Source organism: Pelobates fuscus, chromosome 7 (assembly GCF_036172605.1).
Source record: "Pelobates fuscus isolate aPelFus1 chromosome 7, aPelFus1.pri, whole genome shotgun sequence".
NCBI classification, from domain to species: Eukaryota; Metazoa; Chordata; class Amphibia; order Anura; family Pelobatidae; genus Pelobates; species Pelobates fuscus.
The window spans coordinates 153799898-153825079 of NC_086323.1; the positions used below are offsets into that span (position 1 = coordinate 153799898).

Here is a 25182-nt window from a genome sequence, read left to right on the forward strand (position 1 = left end):
TCCATATACTACTGAGGATTGGATCACGCACTGCACCAGCACTTGACATCCCGAGACGGGGATTGTACCGTCTAGGCGCTATACGGCAGAGCTCTGAGTAGCTCTGCAAAGTGTGAGTTAGTCTTTTATAAAGTTTTAACCACTTTTTACTTGCCTGATATACTGCACCATTACTATTTTGTATTTTTTATTGAAGGTTCCATACATTCCTTATTATAGGACTATTTGTATGTATACGATTTTATTATTACTTGTACTGTTTGGGCGCGGTTTACCACTATTTTTTCTTGTTTGTTTGTTTCACTATTCTGAGTAGGCATTGGGAATTCCTGCTCGGTTCACTGCTGCCCCCTAAAAGTGTATTTAGTGAGCGCCTATTTCTCTTGTTTTTTTATTGCATAAACAGGTATTCAATGATACAGTGAGTTTTGCATATGAATTGTTCTGTGATATAAAGCTTTCTACAAGAAAGAAAGGGAACAGACTGCACCAAATATTAATATGAATACAAAATAAGCAACTATAGATATGTATACATAGACATACAGTATTGCCAATTTATACACAAATCAATAGTTAATAAATGTCCCGAAAAGAAAGTCTTTATAGTAACAAAATAAAACCTGCTGCAAACAGTGTTTTGGAGGTCAATCTGTTGTCCTCCTTGATGAATGAGCAATCAGATCTTTGACAAAGATGAGGGGGCAATCGGTTCTGGTTCTGTTATTGATGTTTCATATGATATTTAAGCACAAAAAAACACCAATAGTGCAATCCAATATATAAAACGTCTTAGATTATATAAAGATAGGATGCACTCACAAAGAGAGAGCCTCCAATCAGCTCTCAGATAAGTCTTTGAGACGAATAATCCCCATTCGTGCATATGTCTGAAGACGTCCCTTTTTGATATTCACAGTGCAACCGGCATATGAAATGAATAAAACTCTACGCTTAAAATGGTAACTGTTTTGTAAATTCAGAATAAAATCTACTTATATTTTTAAGAGCAACATATGCTCAATCATATCACCATGGGTGGTATAATCCCCACCAAGGATATATGTAGGTAGATGAGAGAAGTGTAGCAGTATCTGTACAGGTTTCTGTAGAAGTATCAGGATAAATGCAGGACAACATAAAATATGTTTTTCACATTATTGTGATATACCACACAAACTAGATAAAAATGATAAAAGAGTCCTTCTATACAATCACAACATGTTTCACCCATAGGCTTTTTCAAGTGATAAATATAAATTTGCTTATTTTTTATTCATATTAAAATTTTGCGCAATCTACTCATAATCTTTGACATCATTTCTTCATGTTAAATTTTAAAAAGTCTTCTATAGAACAATTGGTTCAAAATTGCCAATGTATAGGATGTTTTGAGAACATCCTCTGTTTGTGTCGCTTGTGTTATAAAATGGTATGAAGTGTTATAATATGTTATGTTATCTTTTATTGTACAAGGTGATACGTGTTTAAAATACAGTTTGGTTTAAATTATGTTCAAACGTCTAATGTGTGCATAGTATAGTGTAAGTTTCCTGACGTTATGGGGTTAATGGTAAAAATTGTCTTAAGTTATAATATTTTATATCATATTACATGTTCTATGGCATGCCACTCTCTGGCAAAGGACAAAAAAAAGGTGTTTTCTGATTGAATGCAGTACATGTTGTAGATTATTTGGTATAAAGAGTTACATATGGTATTTCTGCAACACATTCTGTTGTATACTATGTTGTTTTGCATAACACTTTTAGTTGATGTCTGAATGATGTAATATATAACAATTTAGATTTAGTTATTCTCTGAAGGAATTTCCGGGGCACATGTCAAGATTAGCTCCAGATTAAAACTCAAGGGAATTTCAGAGACGTGTCAGCTGAAATGTGTCTCCAAACAAAAGAATCTATTGAAATAATAGAAATTTTTACACTTATCAAACTCCAAATGATCCATCAATTTGGAAATTCATAGACTTATTTAGACAAATCTGCATGCCTGCATTTTGGGGGAAAAAAACTTACATCACATTTAGAGGGTAAAGATGTGAAAAATAATTAAAATATAAGGTATAAAGTCATTAATTTAATTAGAACTGATACGTTTTATAGGGTTATGTGCCCCAGATAAGCCTTTTTTTTTTGTTTGGATTAATTAAATTACTGTACGTAAAGACTTACTGGAAGCGGATACAGTTTACATGCCGAAAATGATACCTATATTTTAAATTCAAAATATCAGATAAGGTAATATAATTAATGTCATTGTAAACGACTGGGCAGCTAATAAAATACAAAGCTGATGACCTGGCACATTAAGTAACCTGACTATTTAATAAAAATAAAAAAATAAAAACTGGGGAGATTCTAATGTGGTTCCCCGCGAAATACAGGTGGGGTGGGCTGTATATCTCAAATATATGGGGAACCGGCTAGACTTGTATCAGAATAAAACACAATATAGTGTAACACAATTACAGATGGTATTGTGTGCTTTAAATTTACAAACAGCCTCTAGGGTGCTTCCCAAGAATGGTGGGGGTACTGTAGACCCTCTTTCCGCCTCACAGGTTTAGGTGGGGTAAATTGGTTTAATAAACAGGGGGTACCTAGTGCCCCACCTAATTCCCACAAATAGGCAAAAGGTGGTGGTTATAATTAAACAGGGGGTGTTTATTGTCAACACATGCGCACACGTTGGTTATTAATTAAATAAAGTATGACACCTAAAGTCCCCTCAGCCCCTCAGCGTGGTGGTTGGGTACTATTGAAAAATATAAAAGGAGAGTGGATATACTATTGTTCACAACCCATCGACAAATTATAGCCTGGTCTCCCCTACCACACTTAATGACTAGGTGTAAGCAAGCCCTTGGCTATACCCAATTTTGAAAAAATTATACTTACCCCTTCACCTTAATAATAGTGAGTGTGCCAAATAAATCTAAAATACACTAATGAAAAATAATTCTTATATTTAGGTGTCTTCTTTCATCTTGGTTTTTCAGCTCATCTGATAGGCCCCTCTTGAGAAAATTGAGATTTGCCTGTCAGAATGCTCTGATTGGTTTGCTTACAAGCTAACTAATCAGAGTGCTCTCACTGAGCTTGCAAAGTGTGAAAAGGACTTATAAAGGCTTTGCTGCCTCCAATACTCATTATGGTTGAAAATGTATAATGTTATAAAGCAATAGCTTCCCATTCACCAGTTCACCATTGATAAGCTACCGGCTGTTAACTATTTTTTTGACATGCCCCCACCCGCGCCATAGTGGGTTGGGGCATAAGTGAGGTAATACTCCTAATAGGCAGATAGGATTAGTCAGATAAAATGCTGTTAAATGTGCTTCATTTATTTGGGGTGGCTGCTTGAGTTTTGGCTGGCAAAAAAAGTAAAAATATATCATTATCAACTGATTTTGGCTGATAGAATGAATCGAGGCTGAAGTGTTGTATAGCATGTTGTTTTGATTAGACTGTATTCTAGTGGATTATGGGTCATATTTATTTAGGCAAAATTAAGTGTTGTTCTAGAGCAAATTGCTAAAAAAAAAAAAAAAAAGGAACACACACCATGGAAACCAATAACCTGTCTCTCATCATTGACTACGTTGCCTAAGAATAGCACTCATTTTCCCTTAAGAAATATAAACCTAAATATTGTGTGTAAAGAATTCTGTTATCTAATGTATTCCATGATATAAAGTGACCAATAGCACAGACCGAGTATATGTCACAGTGTGTGTTCTAAATATAAACATATTCCATTGTATAATGAATACAAACATATAATGTAGTCTTATCGTATAAAGTGCTCTGCATAGTATAACATGTTCAATAGTATGCATATTACAATAGAGAGTGCTATATGATATAATGTAGTTTTATTGTATAATGTCCTCTATTGTATAAAGTGGTTTATATGGCAGACGCATTGTATGTGATAAAGGGTATTCTCTGGTATAAACTGGTTTCATGGTGTTATGTCTTCAGTCTTATACAGTGGTCTAATAGCTGTCATGTTTTATTGTATATTGTCTATGGAATAACGTGTCCCATGGTATAAAGGGTACTGAGTGCCACTTGTTCCTAATGTATCATGAAGCTTTCCCTTGATCGATGCCAACTAGCTCCACGTGACTTGAGTGTGTACATTACAAAATATGTCTAACAAAAGATGGCATGGCCCTGTGGCACAACTAAAATAAACATGTTGAAAACACATAGACTAGACAGTAGACCGAGATGATATTCTGATCAGTGTGCCACTTGGCAGACCATTACAAAAAATGATTTATCTAGATTTTTTTTAATCACACAATTCCAAAATTAACAGTTTGATAGATGCCCACACAAAGTTGTTTTTCATTATATGTATCTAATGTTGAAAAAATGTTTTTGCTGTAGTAATTTTTAAAAATATCTATGTAAAAAAATGCTCCTTTTTTAATTACAGAGTTTTATTTAATACTTACATTAATAGTGTGTAATAAGTTCTGGCTTTAAATTATGTCCTTACAATTTATACAGTTTAAATGACGTCTACATCTACTCTAGGCTGATCAAAATACGTTTTTCCTTGTTGGAACAGTAGAAACGTGGTTGAATGAAGGTAACCCTTTACGTGCCAATGGGCTGAGCTCCAGCCTTCAATTCAATTATTCTCTTAACAAAATTATTACTGTCGAGAGCAGTTACTTCTAAATTTGGGATTTTCACTGAAATACTTTAGGAAAAGTTCATGAAAACTCTGATTTACAAACACATCATAGCTCCGGTGAAAAAATATTTCACAATACTATTTTGTAAAGTTTATAAAACAACGTGCTCCACTCCAACATGTGTTCTTTGTCAAGCAAAAATAGGCTTAGCTCACATAAATACTAAAAAGCATGAAATCTGATTATAGAACATCTGTAAAAAAGCCCAAATCAGTCATTGAACACTAAATTGTTAAGCATGTTGATTTGTTAAAGTCAAATAAAACTTTTTTTTAAAAACGACTCAAGTATTTGAACAAGAACATTCAGTATTATAGAGTTCTACCATATCTTATTATTTCTGTATATATTAATGTGTGTAATTTATAACAACATTTTTTGCTTCCCGCGCATCCTAATGATTTCAGGGGGGTTAACTCTTTAGCTGCCTTTTTGATGTCTTCCAATATTTTTAATGCAGTATCTAATAATATTAAATAGCCAAGGTCTTTATTTAAATGTAAAGATTATTCGAAGGCAGAAAACAAAATATCTAAATATTGGAATAGAATTAAATATTTGAAAGTTTAACACTTTAGCGAGAATGGAGTCTTACTATAAAGATGACTATTAAATAAATGAAATATAAATTAGACTCTTTCTGTATTTAATAAAATGATATATATTTGGACGAACAGATATTAACATTTTAAATGCCAGATTTGAAGATGAGTTGATTTTATTTTTTATTTATTTCTAAGTTTAGCTGGCAAATAGTTAATTCTAATTCAACAGTAATGACTGAATTCTTCTGCAAAAGAAACAATCGCTTCTCGTGTAATTTATTAATTTTCTATTGACTCCAGTAGAAAAAAAAAAAGCAAAAGATAAAGGAATAATTACTAAAGTATATTCGGAGAAGTAGGTTATAGCCATTCATTAAGAAAAGTAATGAACTTACAAATCTCTTCTTCTCGTTAGTGCTCAGTTACATGTGGAAGAGGAACTCAACAGAGAAATGTCTACTGCCAAATTGGTACTCACAAGACATCCAGAGAATCAGTGTGTAATCTTTCCAGGAGACCTGCATCCGAGCAGCCCTGCCAAACAACAGATTGTCCAGTTTACACTTGGAAAGCAGAAGAATGGCAAGACGTAAGTAAAAGACATTTGGGGCGGGCAGATCCCATAATATTCAAAACATACAAGTAAGACGCTCATGCTGACGATGGTAAGGATCACGTTACTCCTGTGAGGTGTTAGCTACAGGCTTCACTACGTTCATAGATTTTTGTCACATGGCCAGAGTTTACACTCTGCAGGGATTCAGTCTGCTCCTGATACAAATCAGATGACTGATGGTAATTTTTTAAGTCCACTAGCATGCATGCCAAAAAGAAAAAAAAAGACACTAGTTATGCTGATAAATAAGGATTTGTAACTGAATCAAGTAAAGTATGTTCTCGTTTGAGTGTCTGTATTTCGTTATGTTTTAAAAGTGCAGTTATTTTAGTGATACATGTTTTAGTGAATACTCACAATAACAGTTTTGCCGTCTTTTGCATTAACTTGAAAGACGATTATCAAAAGGGTATCGTCGACAATAACATTTTCAGCATTTCGAATCTGGAAACAATGGTTCATAAATGGAGTTACCCAGTAATCTGACGGAGAATTGACAAAAGAATTTCAAAAGTTTAGGCCTGAATAATTGAATTGGAAAAAGATTAAAGTTCGGATAATTTTCAGCTCTGCTATGTTGTATAATTTCCAATTCCTGTTTAGCGAATAACAAACTGGTCAAATAATAATATAGTTTGTGTAGCAGGAGGGCAGGTATTAAAGACCACGATCTCCGCTGGTTCCACGAGTAAATCCACAGTCAGCGCTGAAAAGTAAGGCAAGTCCCCAAATCCTCCCAATAACCGGACGAAACACAGTTTGGGAGTCAACTAACTCAGTTTATTCACAAGCTGGCATATTTAAGCAGTTCCCCATGCAAGGGGTTTCCTTACAGATAATTCAGGGATTTCTCCCAACATGCATTGTTCTTTTCCCAACAGGCATTGCTGCACGAGAAGGATACTCCCACTAAAATGGACGATTAAGTGGATTATCCCCTCGTGCAGCAGAACTGACAATTTACTTTAAAATACATATTTTCCACAATATTCGGTACTTTGAGATGACCGAACGTTCGGTAGATAGCTGGGGTCGGAGCGCACCTTTCGTGAGAATACCGCTCTGATACCAGCTGAATTGACCGAACGCCGCACAAATATAGCTTCACATAGAAGTTCCCCTCAATCTGTCGAACATATCTAGGGGAACGATTCTACCGAAAACCGGGCTCCCGAATGGCTTGGAAGTGCAGCGGTGTTCGCATCATCGAGTAGCCGTTTTTAGTTCCAGGCACTCGACGACCAAACACCGCTGCCAAATAGACGAATCCAAGATGGCCGACCGCCGCATGGTCGGTAGTCGAACGACGGCCACCCAGAATAGTCTATAATTACCGATTGCAACATTGTTGCAATCGGTTAACAAGTGCCACACGACCATAAGTGGGTGATCTACCAGGGGGGCCCTTATTCGTTCGGCGAACGGCTTAGATCGCCGCTGTTCGCTGAACGAAGTACCTGTATGCTGGTAGCTTACGGCTGCCAGCATGCGAATCAACATAACATAACACACAGCAAATATACATGGCACATATTACAGCCTACAGACAACCTTCCCATATTATAGTTCAACAGTGGCTAGGTTTGCCACAGTTTGAACCATGCAGAATGAACGTGTATGCACATAGATACATGCCAGTATACTCTCAGTGCTGAGCGAGTGCCTAAGCCAATCATTCGCAGCCATCCAGCGGCAGGCTATATAGTAGGTGTTGGGTTCCTTGGCCAATCGCATGATGCCATCCAAGCCAGCTGGCAAAGCAGTTGACTAGGAATCACTTTCATATTTCTCTCACTTTTGCTGTCAAGAGAGCCTCACAGAAATCTGTGGCGGGAGTCTTGCTAGATTTTTATTTATTTATTTATAGGGATTCCATATGAGAATAACAATTAAATGTAATTGCGATCACCATATATTTATTTTTTCAGTCTTGGCATTAATTAAACACCTTCACTACACGGGTTATTTAATGGGTTTCCAGCAATATTATGCAAAAAAGTGGGGTAATGAAAATGAGACAGAAAGGTCACAACAAACAGAACCCAGTGGAGCGCTAATTAAATGAACTAAACTCACCCTTAAATAAAGGGATATGCCAATTGAGAGAATCTAAAAGGAAAAATATAAAATGGGAACAATGGTGCAGTATATCTGGACTGGATGATCTTAACAAAGAGCTGTGTATATAACAAACTCACATGGTATAGAGCCAGGCAAAGATAGGCTCAGGTCATAAAAGCTGGGGTATTTTAAAGCAAATACCAGGCTTCTTCAATAGCTGAATGGTGGTCCTCAGAGAAAAGGAGAGAAAGGGAACAGTGGACCAGAGTCCTAGTGTATTATCCTCACCCAATATGTCAGAAAAACAAATACAAGTACTTGCTCACCTTTCAGAGAGCCAATGTAAACTGGGCTCTCAGTGTGATGTATATTGTGCCTTTAAGAGGGCACTACTCTTCTTTGTTAAGCAGGAAATTAGATGCAGGACGTAGGCTCAGGTAGACAGCATAAAATTTATTGTAGTAAAACACTTACATAAATATAAAATAAAAAGTCCCATAAAATATGGTGAGTCCTCGTCCGAGACGCGTTTCGCCTTATAGAAAGGCTTTTTCAATCCGATTGAAAAAGCCTTTCTATAAGGCGAAACGCGTCTCGGACGAGGACTCACCATATTTTATGGGACTTTTTATTTTATATTTATGTAAGTGTTTTACTACAATAAATTTTATGCTGTCTACCTGAGCCTACGTCCTGCATCTAATTTCCTGCTTAACAAAGAAGAGTAGTGCCCTCTTAAAGGCACAATATACATCACACTGAGAGCCCAGTTTACATTGGCTCTCTGAAAGGTGAGCAAGTACTTGTATTTGTTTTTCTGACATATTGGGTGAGGATAATACACTAGGACTCTGGTCCACTGTTCCCTTTCTCTCCTTTTCTCTGAGGACCACCATTCAGCTATTGAAGAAGCCTGGTATTTGCTTTAAAATACCCCAGCTTTTATGACCTGAGCCTATCTTTGCCTGGCTCTATACCATGTGAGTTTGTTATATACACAGCTCTTTGTTAAGATCATCCAGTCCAGATATACTGCACCATTGTTCCCATTTTATATTTTTCCTTTTAGATTCTCTCAATTGGCATATCCCTTTATTTAAGGGTGAGTTTAGTTCATTTAATTAGCGCTCCACTGGGTTCTGTTTGTTGTGACCTTTCTGTCTCATTTTCATTACCCCACTGTTTTGCATGCTATTGTGTTAAGGTTTGGAGGTACCTACACGTGTGTGAGCTGCTCAACAGAAACAGGTTCTTCACCACATTATATTCGAAGCGCCTAAAAGCACGGTTTATTTGTTATTACTTCCAGCAATATTACCCTTGGAGTTTATGAAGTGTCCTCCGATGTTTGCAGAAAGTACTCGGTAGAGGTAAAAAAAACGGCAGCACAATGTGCTCGCTGTCTATAGGGAGCAGGAGGGCAGTAAGAGAAAGAAAGCATTGTGTATTCAATTATTTGGTTAAAGTACTGTAATACACTACAGCGCTTTTTCAAAACCTCTACATGTTTTATTCCCAGTAGCTTCAGGTCAGCTTTTCCACCTTCCGAGGTTCTAAGATTGGATGATAATAACAGTCCTAGGACAGACATGACAAATAAGAGAATATCTCAAGATATTCTAACCAGTTTTCATTTCATATCTAGTGATGTCCCGAACAGTTCGCCGGGAACCGTTTGCCGGCGAACATAGCTTGTTCGCGGTCGCGAACACGCGCAATGTTCGGTCCGCCCCCTATTCATCATGGAGGTGGGAGGGTCTGGGAGGGAGGGTCTGCTGCTGATTGGCTGGAATGTGTCTGCTGACTGTGAGGTACAGGGTCAAAGTTTACTCAATGATGACCAATAGGGGGCGGACCGAACATCACACGTGTTCGCCGGCGAACGGTTCCTGGCGAACTGTTCGGGACATCACTATTCATATCATATATTTTTAAGACTAATTTATACATTAAACTTACTAAAAAAAACTTTTTCTCTGACCTATACACCCTATAATATGTTTATTGTAGATGGCTAGATGCTTAGGGCTTAGTTCTAATCAGAATTTCTTCTGGACCTTCTTAGTTTTCTGTTAGAAATTATTCTGGACTCATTGTGCTTTCTTAAATTTCTACATGGTGTTGGGGCATCAAAAGAGGAAATAGTTCTTCAAGATTATGAAGTAGATGCCAAATTGCTACTTCATATTCTTATCCTGTCAGAGTCACCATTCATGAAGGTAGCAACCAGGGCATCATTATTGTAACAGCTCTCAGAGGGATAGGTTTCACGCTCAGTGGCATACTCTCCTAAAGAATAGGTACCTAGCTTAAAGTATGAGAATTGTTTCTGCAGAAATGGAATGACACAGAGGGTAAAACACTCTGCCGAAGGTTTCCATAAACTGATTTTAGCTGAAAATGATAGGCTTTTTTTCTTATTGCGGATTTGTCAAAGCGTTGCCAACAAGTAGGATAATAATGTCACCTACTTTGGCTCTGCCATCAGGCAATGTGTGTGGTGATAACATGAAATAAACGGTTACCTTGTTCAAGAACACTTGACATGTCTGTGACTGTATGTATAGCAAACCGAGTGAACTTTACCAACACTCACTAGAGTACCAGAGTTCAAATGAAACAGAAACCGGTAAAGGAGACATTTGGGTTACTAACTTCAAGGAGCGCTTGTGGGAAATTATACTTCCTCTTCCATGTGAGCCTTACAAAAGACTGTATGATTACCTTGCTTACCTCCTTGCTGGATCTGTAGTCAATTGTATCTGTATTACCACCTTGCTGGATCTGTAGTCACTTTAAAAATGTCAGGATACGTATGGAACACAGAAAGCAGTTCTTTTTTTACCAAATAAGAAATGGATTGAATGATAGCAGGCTTATTACTGGTCCTAAGAGAATAGCATAGTTTGTAGCAATCCTATGGCAGGGCAACCAGAAGAGCAAGAACTCTAATTAACTAGCCTCTTCAGGATAACTGAAAGCAAAACCACAATAAATCAGAATTAATTGGAACAGGAAAAAAAAAAAGAATATTTGGTGAAAAACAAAATGTGCTATCAGGAGCAAAATCCTTGGACGAGAGTCAGTAATGTCACATAATGAGTTTAAATAGGTCACAAAAATTATGCCATCAATTGCGTCAAAACAAGTTTATCAGAATGTACGTGCGTGCTGGCACACAGCGATAGTGAGGATAGTAGTTCTGAATCAATAATAGAAACTTCACCATGCAAAAAGAGTCCGGGCACACAGATTTCTTCACAATGCAGACTTTAATTGGAAAAAGCACGTCATAACGTTTACGTTGATAAGAATGGCCTTTCTCTTGACTTGGCCAAAAGGTTGTCATGGCATGCTGGTCCTAATTAAAGTGTGCGAAGAAAGCTGCGTGCCCGGACTCTTTTTGCATGTTGAAGTTGTCATCCCGTGGGTCTGGAGCACCAGTACGTAACTATTATCGCTATTTGAGATGTGTGCAGTCCGCATCTGATATCAATAAAAGACACTGTGATGTAGCACCTGGCACCGTTTCTGCTTCTAAGATACTTTGAATGACGTGGAGCGTGGCGAGAACTAGGCCTGTTAATAGATACTATGACAGACTGCAACCATTAAATTGAGCTGCAGATATAAAATGAAAATTACACAGTGGAAAAAAAAAAATGACTGTAGGAAATGCATCCAAAGTGCTTGCAGGTGATGCTGACGAAACCTTTTTATCATAGTTTTTGGAATTGCATGGATATAAAGTAATAAGAGCAGCCAATCAGCACCAAGAAGGGGCTGAACTGAAATAAAAGATGGCTTGTTCAATTCACTGCTTAGTAAATAATCCACATAGATTTAGCAATTTAGCTTAGCAAGGGGCATCATTAACAAAAATAAGAGCCCAAGGCATTGCCTTGAAATAAAAAAATAAGCAGGTGTTTCAAATCAAAACACATTAACTTTATTATGTTGTAGCTGTTTGCATGTTTAGTGCTTTTGTATACATTTTTCGAGCCATATATTTAACTCATTCAGTCCATGAGGGTTGAGCAATAGATTGCTTTCCATTGTACTAAACACAAATTTAACACTAAAGGGTTAACGTACATATTCATACATACAAAGCGATCTGTTTCACACATTTTTGTTTTATTTGGTTCCTTTCTATTCCCTTTCCTTTCTAGCTGGGATGTTGTCATCACTGGCGTCTTAAAGTAAGCTGAGGTCTACATATGCACATAAGTATTAGCATAAATCACTGTCAGTAGGATTTATTGGTGTATAGACATACATACATATATATTTAACAGTGTGTGTGTGCAGTGATAAAGCCCAGGCAGTTTGCCTAAAATAAGTTAAGCTAAAGGTCATTTGCTATCGTGAATGTAAGTGTGACTGTTTACCCACTTGAGATGCTTTAAGGTATGATGTAGAGTTTGTTCCAGGCGCAATTCTCATTACCATGAATAGAATATCTGGACCACAAAAGGCCAAGGAACTTTCATGCCAAATTGTCTACCAGTAGAACATACCTCCCCCCAAACTGTTCTGTGTTAAATATCCTAGAATCCAGATAAAGTCTTAGCAGTGGTTTGCATTTAACATAGGGACAAATTAATGTTTCTTGGCTCAAAGTCATTACCCATAAGTGTACTGTAGTTAAACTTTAACAGAGAGGGAATTTATGTGTCTTATCTCAAAGGGATTTGTTAAAGTATCTGGAATTTTGGACTGGATGACACAGACCCAGGCAGTTTTGGGTTATGTTATGCTCCACATACTTAATAGTATGTGCACAGCAGAAGACAATTAAAGGGACAGTTAAAGTCAAGACAATGGTATTTCCTTATAAGAAGAGAACAAGTCAAGACTACTAACAGTGTGTGGTCAAATACCTCTATCCAGAACTAAAGGCACAAAACATCTAACTAAATTAATCAGACATGACATGACATGCACTCGTGTGACTATGGTGACTTTCAGAAGGCTTGCATAGTCCTATAAGAATGCTCAACAAGACTGCTCGATAAGAATGTTCTTTTTCTCCTTTTTGGTGCAAACTCTGTAAAATATACTTAGGCATCCAGGATCATCAAGTTTAGAGACATTTTAAAGAGTTACATGCATGTATCAAAGGATGACTGTCCCCAGGAATGAGTTGGACATTCTGAAATGAGAATGGTCACTTACAAGTATTAATGCTTGAAGCTACATTTACTAATTTATTAGTGATTAATTTCCCTATCAAGCCCACCAATAGAAACAACACCCAGTAAAGCCAACAAATATTATTGTATAAATGCACATTTTTGTCTAGCTATAACAATTTTGTTACCTCTGAATTTGACTTATTATCAGACATATTAATCACCTTTAGCTAAAACCAAAAACCTGTTTGGAGTCCCTCATGGGGGGAAAAAAGCTGCTTTACCAAAAAAAAAAAAAAAAAAATCGGCTTGCAAAAGCTACAGCTATCTTGTCTAAAACCTTTGCAAGCCCTCCCCTTCTAACCTCATCCAGACTTTCTGTGGCTGTCCAATCACAGAATTCCCAAAACAGCTCAATGAGAAGTCTTTGCAAGGGAGGTGCTGTGCTCAAATTCCTGCCTCTTGAGTTTAGCTCCACTGAGCTAAACCAACCAGGAATTAACAGGACTAATCGTCTGTCAGCCAGGGGGATTATAACAAGGTTAATTTATGAAGGTGTCAATTTCTATTGAAATCTGCACTTTTTGTAAAATGAATAAAGAGGACACACTCTTCACATATAAAGCATTTCTCCAAGCTAAAGTTCTTTGGGGGTCTGGAGTATCCCTTTAAGAACAGTATTTTGAGACAAATATTCGGTTCTGTACTTATACATATGCCAAGGTAAATACTGTATGATTGTGATCGATAAAGAACATACTCTCATGCCAAAACAAACAATACAATTGCAGCTCCCAGGCCGCTAGTCAGCAAATGGATATCATACATTTTTTAACACCACTTCCGGACCTATTATTATTAAGTATTTCTTGCGTACGTATTTCTAAATTAGTTAAGACTAAGGGTTGCCATATTATTTCAAACATTACTCTTTGTTGTTAGCAGTTGCAAATGAAGAACGGTACAGTTTGTTTGACGGTGTCTTGATCCTTGCTAATAAATCACAGTTTTATAATTCATCATCTTAATACTGTTTCAATTTGTGCCCATTTTAAAAAGGCTTTGTTTTATTCTCTAGACAGGATACATGAACAGCAAACGAGTGACTTTCTAAATGAACATACATTTTGCTGTCGGTGTTTATGTCATTCCATTCTTTTTTGACAGCATAGATTTCAAACAGAGTACAGGACAGAAGATTAATCAGAATGGATTAGGTGCGACAAGACACGTTATAGTGTGTAATTATTATGGCAAAGTGTATTTTGCCAACGGTGAGATGGTCATTGTTAACAGAAAGTTGACAATATTTAGCATAATTCAGAAATGTTAATAATGTTTTGCCCAGAACCTTGGGCATTCCAGATGTTGTGGACTACATCCCCCATAATGCTCTTACACCTATAATGCTGGCAAAGAATCATGGGAGGTGTAATCCAAAACATCTGCAGTGCCGAAGGTTGCCTATGCCTGCACTAGGCATTCATTTATAAAGATCCAACAGAAAAATAAAAGTGGATGTGAACTGACATTGAGACATAAAAACAATTGCCTCTGTCAAGAACTACACAAAGCACTAAATGACCGCAATTATCATGGGAGAGCAATCAAAAGGGGCCAAAGATGGTGTCCAAATACAGTTGGGGGAAAGGTTTTATGAGGTTTTTCAAATTGAGAAAATCTTGTGATCACGAAAATGTAATTACCGTATTTTTCGCTCCATAAGACGCACTTTTTTTCCCCTCAAAAGTGAGGGGAAATGTTTGTGTGTCTTATGGAGCGAATATGAAGCTTTACTTACCTGTCTTGCCGCGTTGGCCGGCAGCACAGGGCGCACCGCGGTAGTGGAACTTGAATTTCATGTTCCGGTTTCCGGCGGGACTGAAAGGAAGTGTGCACAAGCTGAGTGCATGAAATTCACATGAAATTCAAGTTCCACTACCGCGGTGCGCCCTGTGCTGCCGGCCAACGCTACAAGACAGGTAAGTAATTATGGGACAAGGGGAGGGGGACAGTATGGGAGGGGGATGAAGTCTATGGGGAGGGAGGGGGATGAAGTCTATGGGGAGGGAGAGGGATGAAGTCTATGGGGAGGGAGGGGGATGAAGTCTATGGGGAGGGAGGGGGATGAAGTCTATGGGGAGGGAGGGGGATGAAGTCTATGGGGAGGGAGGGGGATGAAGTCTATGGGGAGGGAGGGGGATGAAGTCTATGGGGAGGGAGGGGGATGAAGTCTATGGGGAGGGAGGGGGATGAAGTCTATGGGGAGGGAGGGGGATGAAGTCTATGGGGAGGGAGGGGGATGAAGTCTATGGGGAGGGAGGGGGATGAAGTCTATGGGGAGGGGGGGATGAAGTCTATGGGGAGGGGGGTGAAGTCTATGGGGAGGGGGGGATGAAGTCTATGGGGAGGGGGTGGGTGAAGACTATGGGGAGGGGGTGGGTGAAGACTATGGGGAGGGGGTGGGTGAAGACTATGGGGAGGGGGTGGGTGAAGACTATGGGAAGGGGTGGGTGAAGACTATGGGGAGGAGGTGGATGAAGTCTATGGGGAGGGGGTGGATGAAGTCTATGGGGAGGGGGTGGATGAAGTCTATGGGGAGGGGGTGGATGAAGACTATGGGGAGGGGGTGGATGAAGACTATGGGGAGGGGGTGGATGAAGACTATGGGGAGGGGGTGGATGAAGTCTATGGGGAGGGGGTGGATGAAGTCTATGGGGAGGGGGTGGATGAAGTCTATGGGGAGGGGGTGGATGAAGTCTATGGGGAGGGGGTGGATGAAGTCTATGGGGAGGGGGTGGATGAAGTCTATGGGGAGGGGGTGGATGAAGTCTATGGGGAGGGGGTGGATGAAGTCTATGGGGAGGGGGTGGGTGAAGTCTATGGGGAGGGGGTGGGTGAAGTCTATGGGGAGGGGGTGGGTGAAGACTATGGAAGGGGGGGACACTATGGGACAGGGGAGAAAAAAAATATTCTGTACAAACTGTCCCATAGTAAGAAACACTATGGGACAGTTTGTTCAGAATATTTTTTTTCTGGGTTTCTTCCTCTAAAAACTAGGTGCGTCTTATGGTGAGGTGCGTCTTATGGAGCGAAAAATACGGTAATATATTTTTTTTGTGCCAAAAGTTCACAAATGAATGGTCAGAACAACACCTGTGCATTTTTGTGTGGACATATTAATATTGAATTTGCTTTGTGCATAGCAGTGAGAGTTGCATTTCTCCAAGTCTGCATGCGCCAACAAAAATTGAAAATCTGCACCCTTCAAGCAAGTCCCATTTAGGCAAAAGATGCAGTTTTCCAACCTAGACAGTAAAAAGCACCCATTTTGAAACACAACATTTATGAAATAGAATAAATCTAGTGCGTGGTACGTTTCTTTCTCCAAACAGTCTCACATTAGGGTCAATGACCCTAGGATACAAAATTCACTTCTCCTTTTTTCCCCCTCTATTGGTCATTTGCCACTTGATCTGTGAATAAAATCAACATCTACTGGCTGTCCTTTCACAATCCATAATTTATTTTTATTCTATTTTTGGTACCCTTTGATTGGACAGGATATCCAGCAGACCTCTGGACGGACCTCTATCATGACAAACTAAGCTGCGCATTTGCCTCCACCCAAAAAATATGAAAACGGCCTTTTCTCTGTTCCATCACTCTTTTCTCTGGTGCCAGGACTGGCACTGTGAATCAAGAACCGAAACAAGCATGTTCAGGCTTGAATGTGTCAGCTCCCCCAAGATTTTGGTGGTTCTGAAATAAAAATGTCTGCCAATTCTCCAATTGGTTAAATATTTGGCCATATTGCATTTCAGCCTGAAATGAGTCTCCAAGTGTACCATACATAACAATTGTTGTATTATATAATATATTATCTTAGAACCATACAAAAGTAATGTCCTATTATCTTGAAACCATACACCATATATAAGGAATCTTCTACTATCTGAGAAATTATATATACATATCCATCACTGACATTTTATTGTGGTATCAAATGCGATTCTAATTGCAATTACAATAAACTGATTAAAACTGAGGTCCCAGAATACAGTGCAAAATGCACTAATTCCAGTGTCCCCTCTCTCCTCAGCCCGACGACCAATAGATGGCTTTCTGAGTGGACACTGGAATTAAGCTGTTCCTGGGCCTCCAATTAACCATACAGTTTAGGGAACCCCGGTGAGTATCGGGTCCATGTAATATAAGATTTATTTATTTATTTTTTCAATTGTTTTTGCATTTATAAATATTTTATTTTTCAAATTTTTCTCTTTATACATCAATACATACATTGCTTATAAGATTTATTTTTTTAATATATATGGCATATCTATGATGCCTAGTTATTATTATTATTATTTTATTTATTTTTCTTTGTCATGTACTTTATTTAAAAAAAAATCAGATGTGAAATGAAGGGTGTTGGAAGAGCAATTGAGCAAGTTGTCTTATTTTTTGTTTGAAGAACAATCCGTGGAAAAGATCACTAGTAGCTTTTCTTAGCAATTTGATGGCCTGCATTAATGTTGGTCTGTTATACCCTGTTTAAAAGTGACCTAGACATTAAAACGTATTTCCCCTCTTTTTAGAATAACTGGTTCTATATTTGGCGCAGTCAATATTTTGTTCCTTTGTGGTTCCTCCTTGCTGTGCTAGCTAGCATGATAGAGAGCAACAACAGCTTTCAAAGACCAAGAGCTCCCTACTAATGAAACAAAATAAAATTACATTAAATTAAACAAAACTAATTACATTTGCTAAATATGCTAAATGTTATAATGTTTGAAGCGGATTGTTTTAAGCCTGTCCTGTAACCTTCATATAAGACTGCATTCATTTTATTATATTCGTGTATATCTGTATAATTTCGTATGTGGGTTCGTTAGTCTCATAGGAATGAAACTACCGAACCATCAGACCACCCCAGTGAGAAGTGTGCGCCTCGTTAAGCGTTCACACTTCTCACAAACCGCAGCTAATGTGTAATTGTTAATGGCTGGGTGGCCGCTGTTCTGTATACGAACCACGCGCGGCGGCCATCTTACGCATAAATATCTCAGCGGTGTTTGGTCGTTGAGTGTCTGGAACTCAAATCAGACACTCAAACAACCGAACACCGCTGAGACCTCCAGAGTTCCGTAACTACCGAACGGAGGGACCAAATGACCTCCCGTTCGGTAGAAACAGAGTACCGAACAAGGGAACTCTAATGCATGTAAAATTAAGTATGGATGGCAAGGATGGCTATGTGTTTTTACTGCCGAACGGAGACCGACCGCAGGGCCCAAACAAATGGAACCCTTTTCGGATACTACCTCGTGTGCGGTCGGTCAAACTTCACCCTCCATCTAACTCCCGAACCCCTGGTCCGATCTGGGTGAATTTTGGATATATTCTTTACCCAGATCAGGGCTACCTGGCGGTACCCTAAGATTTATGCTATCTACTGGTTTAGGGGTACATCCAGGTTTGGGGTAAATGTACAGTACAGTTAAGGGGATTATGAGTCACTCTGAGGGGAGGAGATGTGTGGGAGTTAACTATTGCTGTATTGGTTAATGTCTTAATGATTGCAAATCCCTCCCTTGCATGGGAGAATGTCTTAAAAGGAAGCTGTGGGAATAAACGTTAGTTCTGCTCCTGATGCTGTGTGTCGTCCAGTTATTGGGAGTGCTGTTGGGATATTGTTGGATTATTTTGCCTGCTGGAATTACTACTCTATGGATCTATAATACTTGTTCCTGAGCATCACTGGGATCTTAAGTGGAGGATAGCTGTGGAATATCAGCTCTCCGCTACATTGTTAAAACACTAAAACAAATAAACAAAGAACAAGTAGCAAATATAAAAGTCCAAAGTCAGCGTGCAAACTTGCAAAGGTAGCAGCCAAATCCCATAAAGGAGTCTTTTTGTCCTTTTCTATATTTTCCCAAAGTTTCTTGGGAACCGTATAGATATACTTAATAAAACAAAGAAGTGGGGATTATACTGCTGTACGCCCATCATTCTAGAGCTAATCTTAGCTCTATAAAATGTGAGTAGTACCATATACGACTTCCACTTTTAACGTACCACAAAATATTGGAACATATTGCACTATTGGCTTTCTTCTTTGTTTTATTTTGTATATCTAGTATCCCTATAGAAAAGGACGAATAGATTCCTCTGTGGGATTTGGCTGCTACCTTTGCAAGTTTACACACTGACTTTGGACTTTTAGATTTGGTACTTGTTCTTTGTTTTAGTGTTTTAATATTTTAAGCACATTTGCTCATAATTGGCGCAAATAACCAAATGTGAAAGTACAGATACACCCACTGGTGGATAAGACACACTGTTAGTGGGTAATAGTTATAAATCTAAACAATTACCCTTGAACTATATGTATTGCAGATAAGGACTCCTCCAGGTCCTCAAAACGATATGAAAAAAGATAAATCTACAATACAATAATAACAGAAAAAAACATAGCGTAATACTGTTAAATTAAAAAAGGGGAGTGGAAATGTAGATATTCACACTCACAAACCAAAATTGATTGTAGGCATATCTTATAAAGCGATGGATATCTCAGAATCGGTGGAACATCATGGTATACATAGAAGAGAACAAAAAGGCATAATAGTGCAGAGTATCTTGATAAAAAAACACTTTAATAATAAGGCACACTTACAATGTTGTAGTGGAAAGCAGGCATGTAAAATCAACCGGTCACAGGATCAACAGAACCAGAAAATAAAAACCTTATCAACAAATAATAAAAAACTCTAAACACTATATGTCAGCCCTACGCGTTTCGTTCAAACGTCCTTGAACTTCCTCAGGGGCATAAAAGTCCTTCTATGTGCAGGCATGACCGTCCATATGATTCTGGTGTCCATTAAATCGGTCCGGTTTTGGCGCGCAGAAGCTGTCCTCCAATTAGCAGCTCACTTCCGGGTTCTCCCATCCGTAATGTTTCCGGGTGCGTCCCTATGACGCAACCGGAAATGCGGCTCAAGCCTCTCTTTTGGTTTGTGATTGTGAATCCCCTTTTTTAATTTAACAGTATTACGCTATGTTTTTTTCTGTTATTATTGTATTGTAGATTTATCTTTTTTCATAATTGGCGCAAACCTTTTCCTGTTTTGCTGCATTATTCTATTTCTGTTGGGTCTTTGAGGGAGCCCCATTTTTTAGGTTTGCTGCCACTTATTCTTTTCTATTTGGTTGTACAGCACTGATCCTTCTATTTGCTTTTTGCCTATAATACTAGTATAGTATTAACTGTAGATATCTGTGAGTATTCCTTCTTACTTCACCCAATGCAAATAAGAGAAGAGATTCATTATAAACAGGTAAGGGCACTCAAGTACCCCAGAAACTTCCTGGAGAGTCAGCCCTGTAAGAAGGCAATTGGTTACACCAGAGCTGGTTTAGAGTTTTCATAGAAACAATGGTGAATATTTACAAAAACACAGAAATGCTTGTTTTTAAAGCCCTCTATAATAGCTCTGGTGACATTTAAGAATGTCATGCAAGATATACAAGTCACGATATAGTCACCAGAACAACTACAGCTTAATGTAGTTGTTCTGGTGAGTATAATCATTGCCTTCAGGCATTTTCAAGTTTCAAAGAAAAGGCAGTGTTTCCATTGCCCCTAGGGACATCTCCAAGTGGCCATTCCTTAGATGGCCACTGGAGGGGCTTCCTGGCTCAGTGCTGCACAGTAAGCAGCCCTGTCGTTCAGCGTCCCCACGCTCTGCTTGAAGACGTTGAATTTTCCTCATAGAGGTGCATTGATTCAACGCATCTCTATGAGGAGGTCCTGATTGGCCAAAACGGCATTTGGCCCCGCACGGCGCTGGAAAGAAGGTGAGTTTTAAACTTTTATAGCAGGACTAAGGAGGAGGCAAGCCACCTAAATGGTGGGTTAAACACTATGGGGTCAGGAATACATGTTTGTGTTCCTGACTCTATAGTGATCCTTTAAGCAAAATCTTGTTGGCTTATTTTGCTGTACTTAGGACTATAATGCTTGTTATTTCCTATCGAATCCCGACACTAAAAGGGTTAAAATTTGTAGAAGCTTTGTTCAGCCTAGCAGGACCACGCAGGGCAACAGTCACAGGCTAAGAGAATCAGCACAGCCTATTGACATGATTGACATTGACATGAGAAGGAAACAAGCAGGCCTATAACTTAGCTATAAGCAATTATTTGCAAGGATACAGGAAAGGAGTAACTCCTACCACTATAACCTATGCATTGAACATTGGCTGTCATGGTGCTTGGAGTGTCCCTTTAACTCTTTTATTTTTTTTTCTTTACGTTGATTAGAAGACAGCATATGCCATCAAGTGGACAAACACAAGAACTACATACCTGTAAAAAATTACTTCCACTCTTGGGGGGGGGAAATAAACCTTTTGATTATTATTATTTATAAAGCGCCAACAAATTCCGCAGCACTGTAGACTGAGTGGACTAACAGACATGTGATTGTAACCAGCTGAGTTGTACACTCAGGAACAGAGAGGGCTGATTGCACTGCTCAATGAGCTTACATGCTAAAGTGATTGGGGTAAAGTGACACAAAAGGTAAGGGTAGGGTAGAAAAGTAGGTTGCTAGAGTAGTATTCACTTAAGGCTTAGTGTTTTGACACAGATATTGGAAATAATACATACAATGAAATATTTTTATCTTTTGTAACTCATTTTCTAACAATCACTATTTTAATGATAAACTAGTAAGGACTATCTGATTGATCTGTAGAAAAAGTGAAGCACAATCTATTTATGTCACATTGATCAATACAATAAACATGGCTGAAATTAAAATCTAGGAAAATTTTAACTTAACACCTTAAAGGGACACTATAGTCACCAGAACAACTACAGCTTATTGAATTTGTTCTGGTTAGTAGAATCATTACCTTCAGGCTTTTTGCTGTAAACACTGTCTTTTCAGAGAAAAAGCAGTGTTTACATTACAGCCTAGTGATAACTTCACTGGCCACTCCTCAGATGGCTGTTAGAGATCATTCCTGAGTCATGGCTGCCTAAAATGCTTTCAAACATTCAGTATCTCCTCCCTCTGCATGCAGACACAGAACTTTCCTCATAGAGATTCACTGATTCAATTCATCTCTATAAGGAGATGCTGATTGGCCAGGGCTGTATTTGAATTGTGCTGGCTCTGCCCCTGATCTACCTTTTTATCAGTCTCAGCTAATCCTATGGGGAAGCATTGTGATTGGACCAGGCTACCACTTCTGCTGATGTCAGCATGCAGGTCTAAAGGAATGCAGCTGCAGACTTGAATACCAATAAGATTTACTATATTTAGGGATACATGAGGGGACCAGGGTGGCTAGATGGTGGTTTTAACCCTATAGGGTCAGGAATACATGTTTATGTTCCTGACCCTATAGTGCTCCTTTAAGGACAAGGACTAGGTAATGTCTACAACTCTACACAGTCCTGAAATGTCATTGGTCATGAAGGGGAAGAGTCATCTGCTGAGGGATATGCTACTGAGACACCTCAAAAATCACAATGTATGGTTTGTGTCCTAGGTTATGGTGTAAGGAGTTCCCTTGTCACTTTAAAGGACCACTCTAGGCCCCCGACCACTTCAGCTTAATGAGGTGGTCTGGGTGCCAGGTCCCTCTAGGATTAACCCTTTTTATTATAAACATAGCAGTTTCAGAGAAACTGCTATGTTTATACTGAGGGTTAATCCAGCCTCCAAAACCTCTAGTGGCTGTTTCATTGACAGCCGCTAGAGGCGCTTGCGTGCTTCTCACTGTGAAAATCACAGTGAGAGCACGCAAGCGTCCATAGGAAAGCATTGTAAATGCTTTCCTATGAGACCGGCTGAATGCGAGCGCGGCTCCTGACGCGCATGCGCATTCAGCCGATGACGTCGCAAGGAAGAAGGAGAGGATGAGGAAAGCTCCCCACCCGGCGCTGGAGAAAGAGGTAAGTTTAACCCTTTCCTCCTCCCAGAGCACGGCGTGAGTGGGTCCCTGAGGGTGGGGGCACCCTCAGGGCACTATAGTGCCAGGAAAACGAGTATGTTTTCCTGGCACTATAGTGGTCCTTTAACTCTTCTCTGAGATATTTATAAATGCAACAGTTTCAAAGTCCCTGTATTTTATAAGTTTGTCACTGCTCTTAGTTATAGCTACAGTTTCATTCATATTTTCTGATGAATATAAGATAGTGAGTTCTGATCTATATATAGTTCAGAGCTTCGTGAAAATAATGGAATGACAAGGAATGAGAGAACACAGCAAAAAAAAAAAAAAAAAGTAAATAAAAAACGTACTTCAAATTTGCAGCAAAAGCAGAAAAGTCGGAGGTGGGCACATAATACGGATTTTTTTTCATTTTTAGGTTATTATGTAATGTATTTTTTTTTTTAGTGCACTTTATATACAATAAAACAAACACAATCGTCCATTCCCGTTTAGGGTATTCATTTAACCCCTTAAAGATCACATGACCCACCATGCCATCATGCTTTGCAGTGCTTTAACCAGCCTGTCATGATATGATACAGATAAGGGCATGTCCTCTTATTCTGTGATCACACAGTGTGGCCATACAGCACAGACAGAGCACTCTGTACTGTGCGACCTTGCAATCATGAATAAAGTGTGTGCATATACAAAAACAACGTAAACTTTGAAGAAGCTTCATATTGATAACATTATGAAAATATAATTTATTATATATAATCCCTCTGCTAAGTGGGGATACTGTGGGGTTTGGCAATTCAGGATAGGAAAATTACAGTTAAATTGAGGCGATTTGACATTATGAGATTGTCACTAGAGTGGATAAGAGGTGGTTTAGAATTAAGAGATTTTGAATTAGTTGACTGTGCATTGAGGTTGGAGACTTGGTAAGAAGTGGGTTAGGTATGGCTGAGAGTGATTAGGAGAAATGAATATAGCAAGGTTCATGTCAAGATGTCATACACATCCCAGGTGACGTTTCAGGGGATACCGCTTTCAGACATGGGAAAGTCTCCTAAAAAGAGACATTGGCCTTGTGTACATGCATTCCAGGCTGTCCAACAGCCCTTGTTCAGGGTAGTTGATGCTCACAGTGCTTTTTTTAAAAAAAATCTGTTTAAAGCAATCATACACACCATGCCTTACACTGTGAATAAGAATTTTTAGATGGGAAGCGATTTCAGTAATGTAATAGGGAAATGTCAGCATTGGCAATTAGTCTATAAGATTAGTAAGTAAATTCTATTTTACTGTGCAGCTCATTTACTACAATATTATTAACAGGTCTGTTAAATCACCGAATTAGGTGCAACACTGACCTCAAGTGGTCATTAGTGGGTATTACTCTACATAAAAAGTCCTATAGAGAAGCACTCTGTGTTCACTGCAGAAATGGTGTAAACATCTTTATACAAAGCAAATTAAAAAAATAAATATAACAGAAAAGGTTATTGCAGGAAAAAATATTCACTGAGCTGATTGGCAGCTGTATTGGCCTACAGGAGGAGCTCAGGGTTGCCTAGGAATTGATCACTTCGGAAGCACTGGCATTTTGCTAGAAAATGATTAAGGATTTTTTTTATCCATTGGACTCACTCTGTGCTTATTGGTGATTTAAATAATGTAGTTTATATTAATGCATGGAAAATGCTGCAGACACACACATTTATACAATGTAGTTTACAGGGTGGCATACCTCCCAACTTTTTAAATTGACAAAGAGGGACACTTTAATTTAAGGGGTGTGAGTGGAAGTGTGGTCAGGGGCAGGGCTGTTTATGAGGACACTGTAGTCACCAAAATAACGTTAGCTTAATTAAACTGTTTTTGTGTATAGATCATGCCCCTACACCCTCACTGCTGAATCCTCTGCCATTTAGGAGTTGAATTACTTTTGTTTGTGTCCATGCAGAACTAGCCACACCTCTCCTGGCTGTTACTCAGACAGCCTGCATGAAAAAAACAAAACGGTTTAATTTACAATCAGGTGTAAACCTGCATGAGAAGCTTGAATCTCCTGCTCTGTAAATTGAACTTTAATCACACACATGAGGCTCCTGCAGGGTCTATC

The 25182-nt window shown here is 38.7% G+C and overlaps 1 protein-coding gene across 1 annotated transcript in view; it reads left to right on the plus strand.

Annotated features, from left to right (window-relative positions):
* ADAMTS9 (ADAM metallopeptidase with thrombospondin type 1 motif 9) overlaps positions 1 to 25182 on the plus strand; it is a 220810-nt gene that overhangs the window by 175227 nt on the left and 20401 nt on the right. Inside the window, exon 30 of the mRNA XM_063426827.1 lies at positions 5696 to 5869. Coding sequence (XP_063282897.1) covers positions 5696 to 5869 — 174 coding nt within the window. The remainder of the gene's footprint in view (positions 1 to 5695; positions 5870 to 25182) is intronic.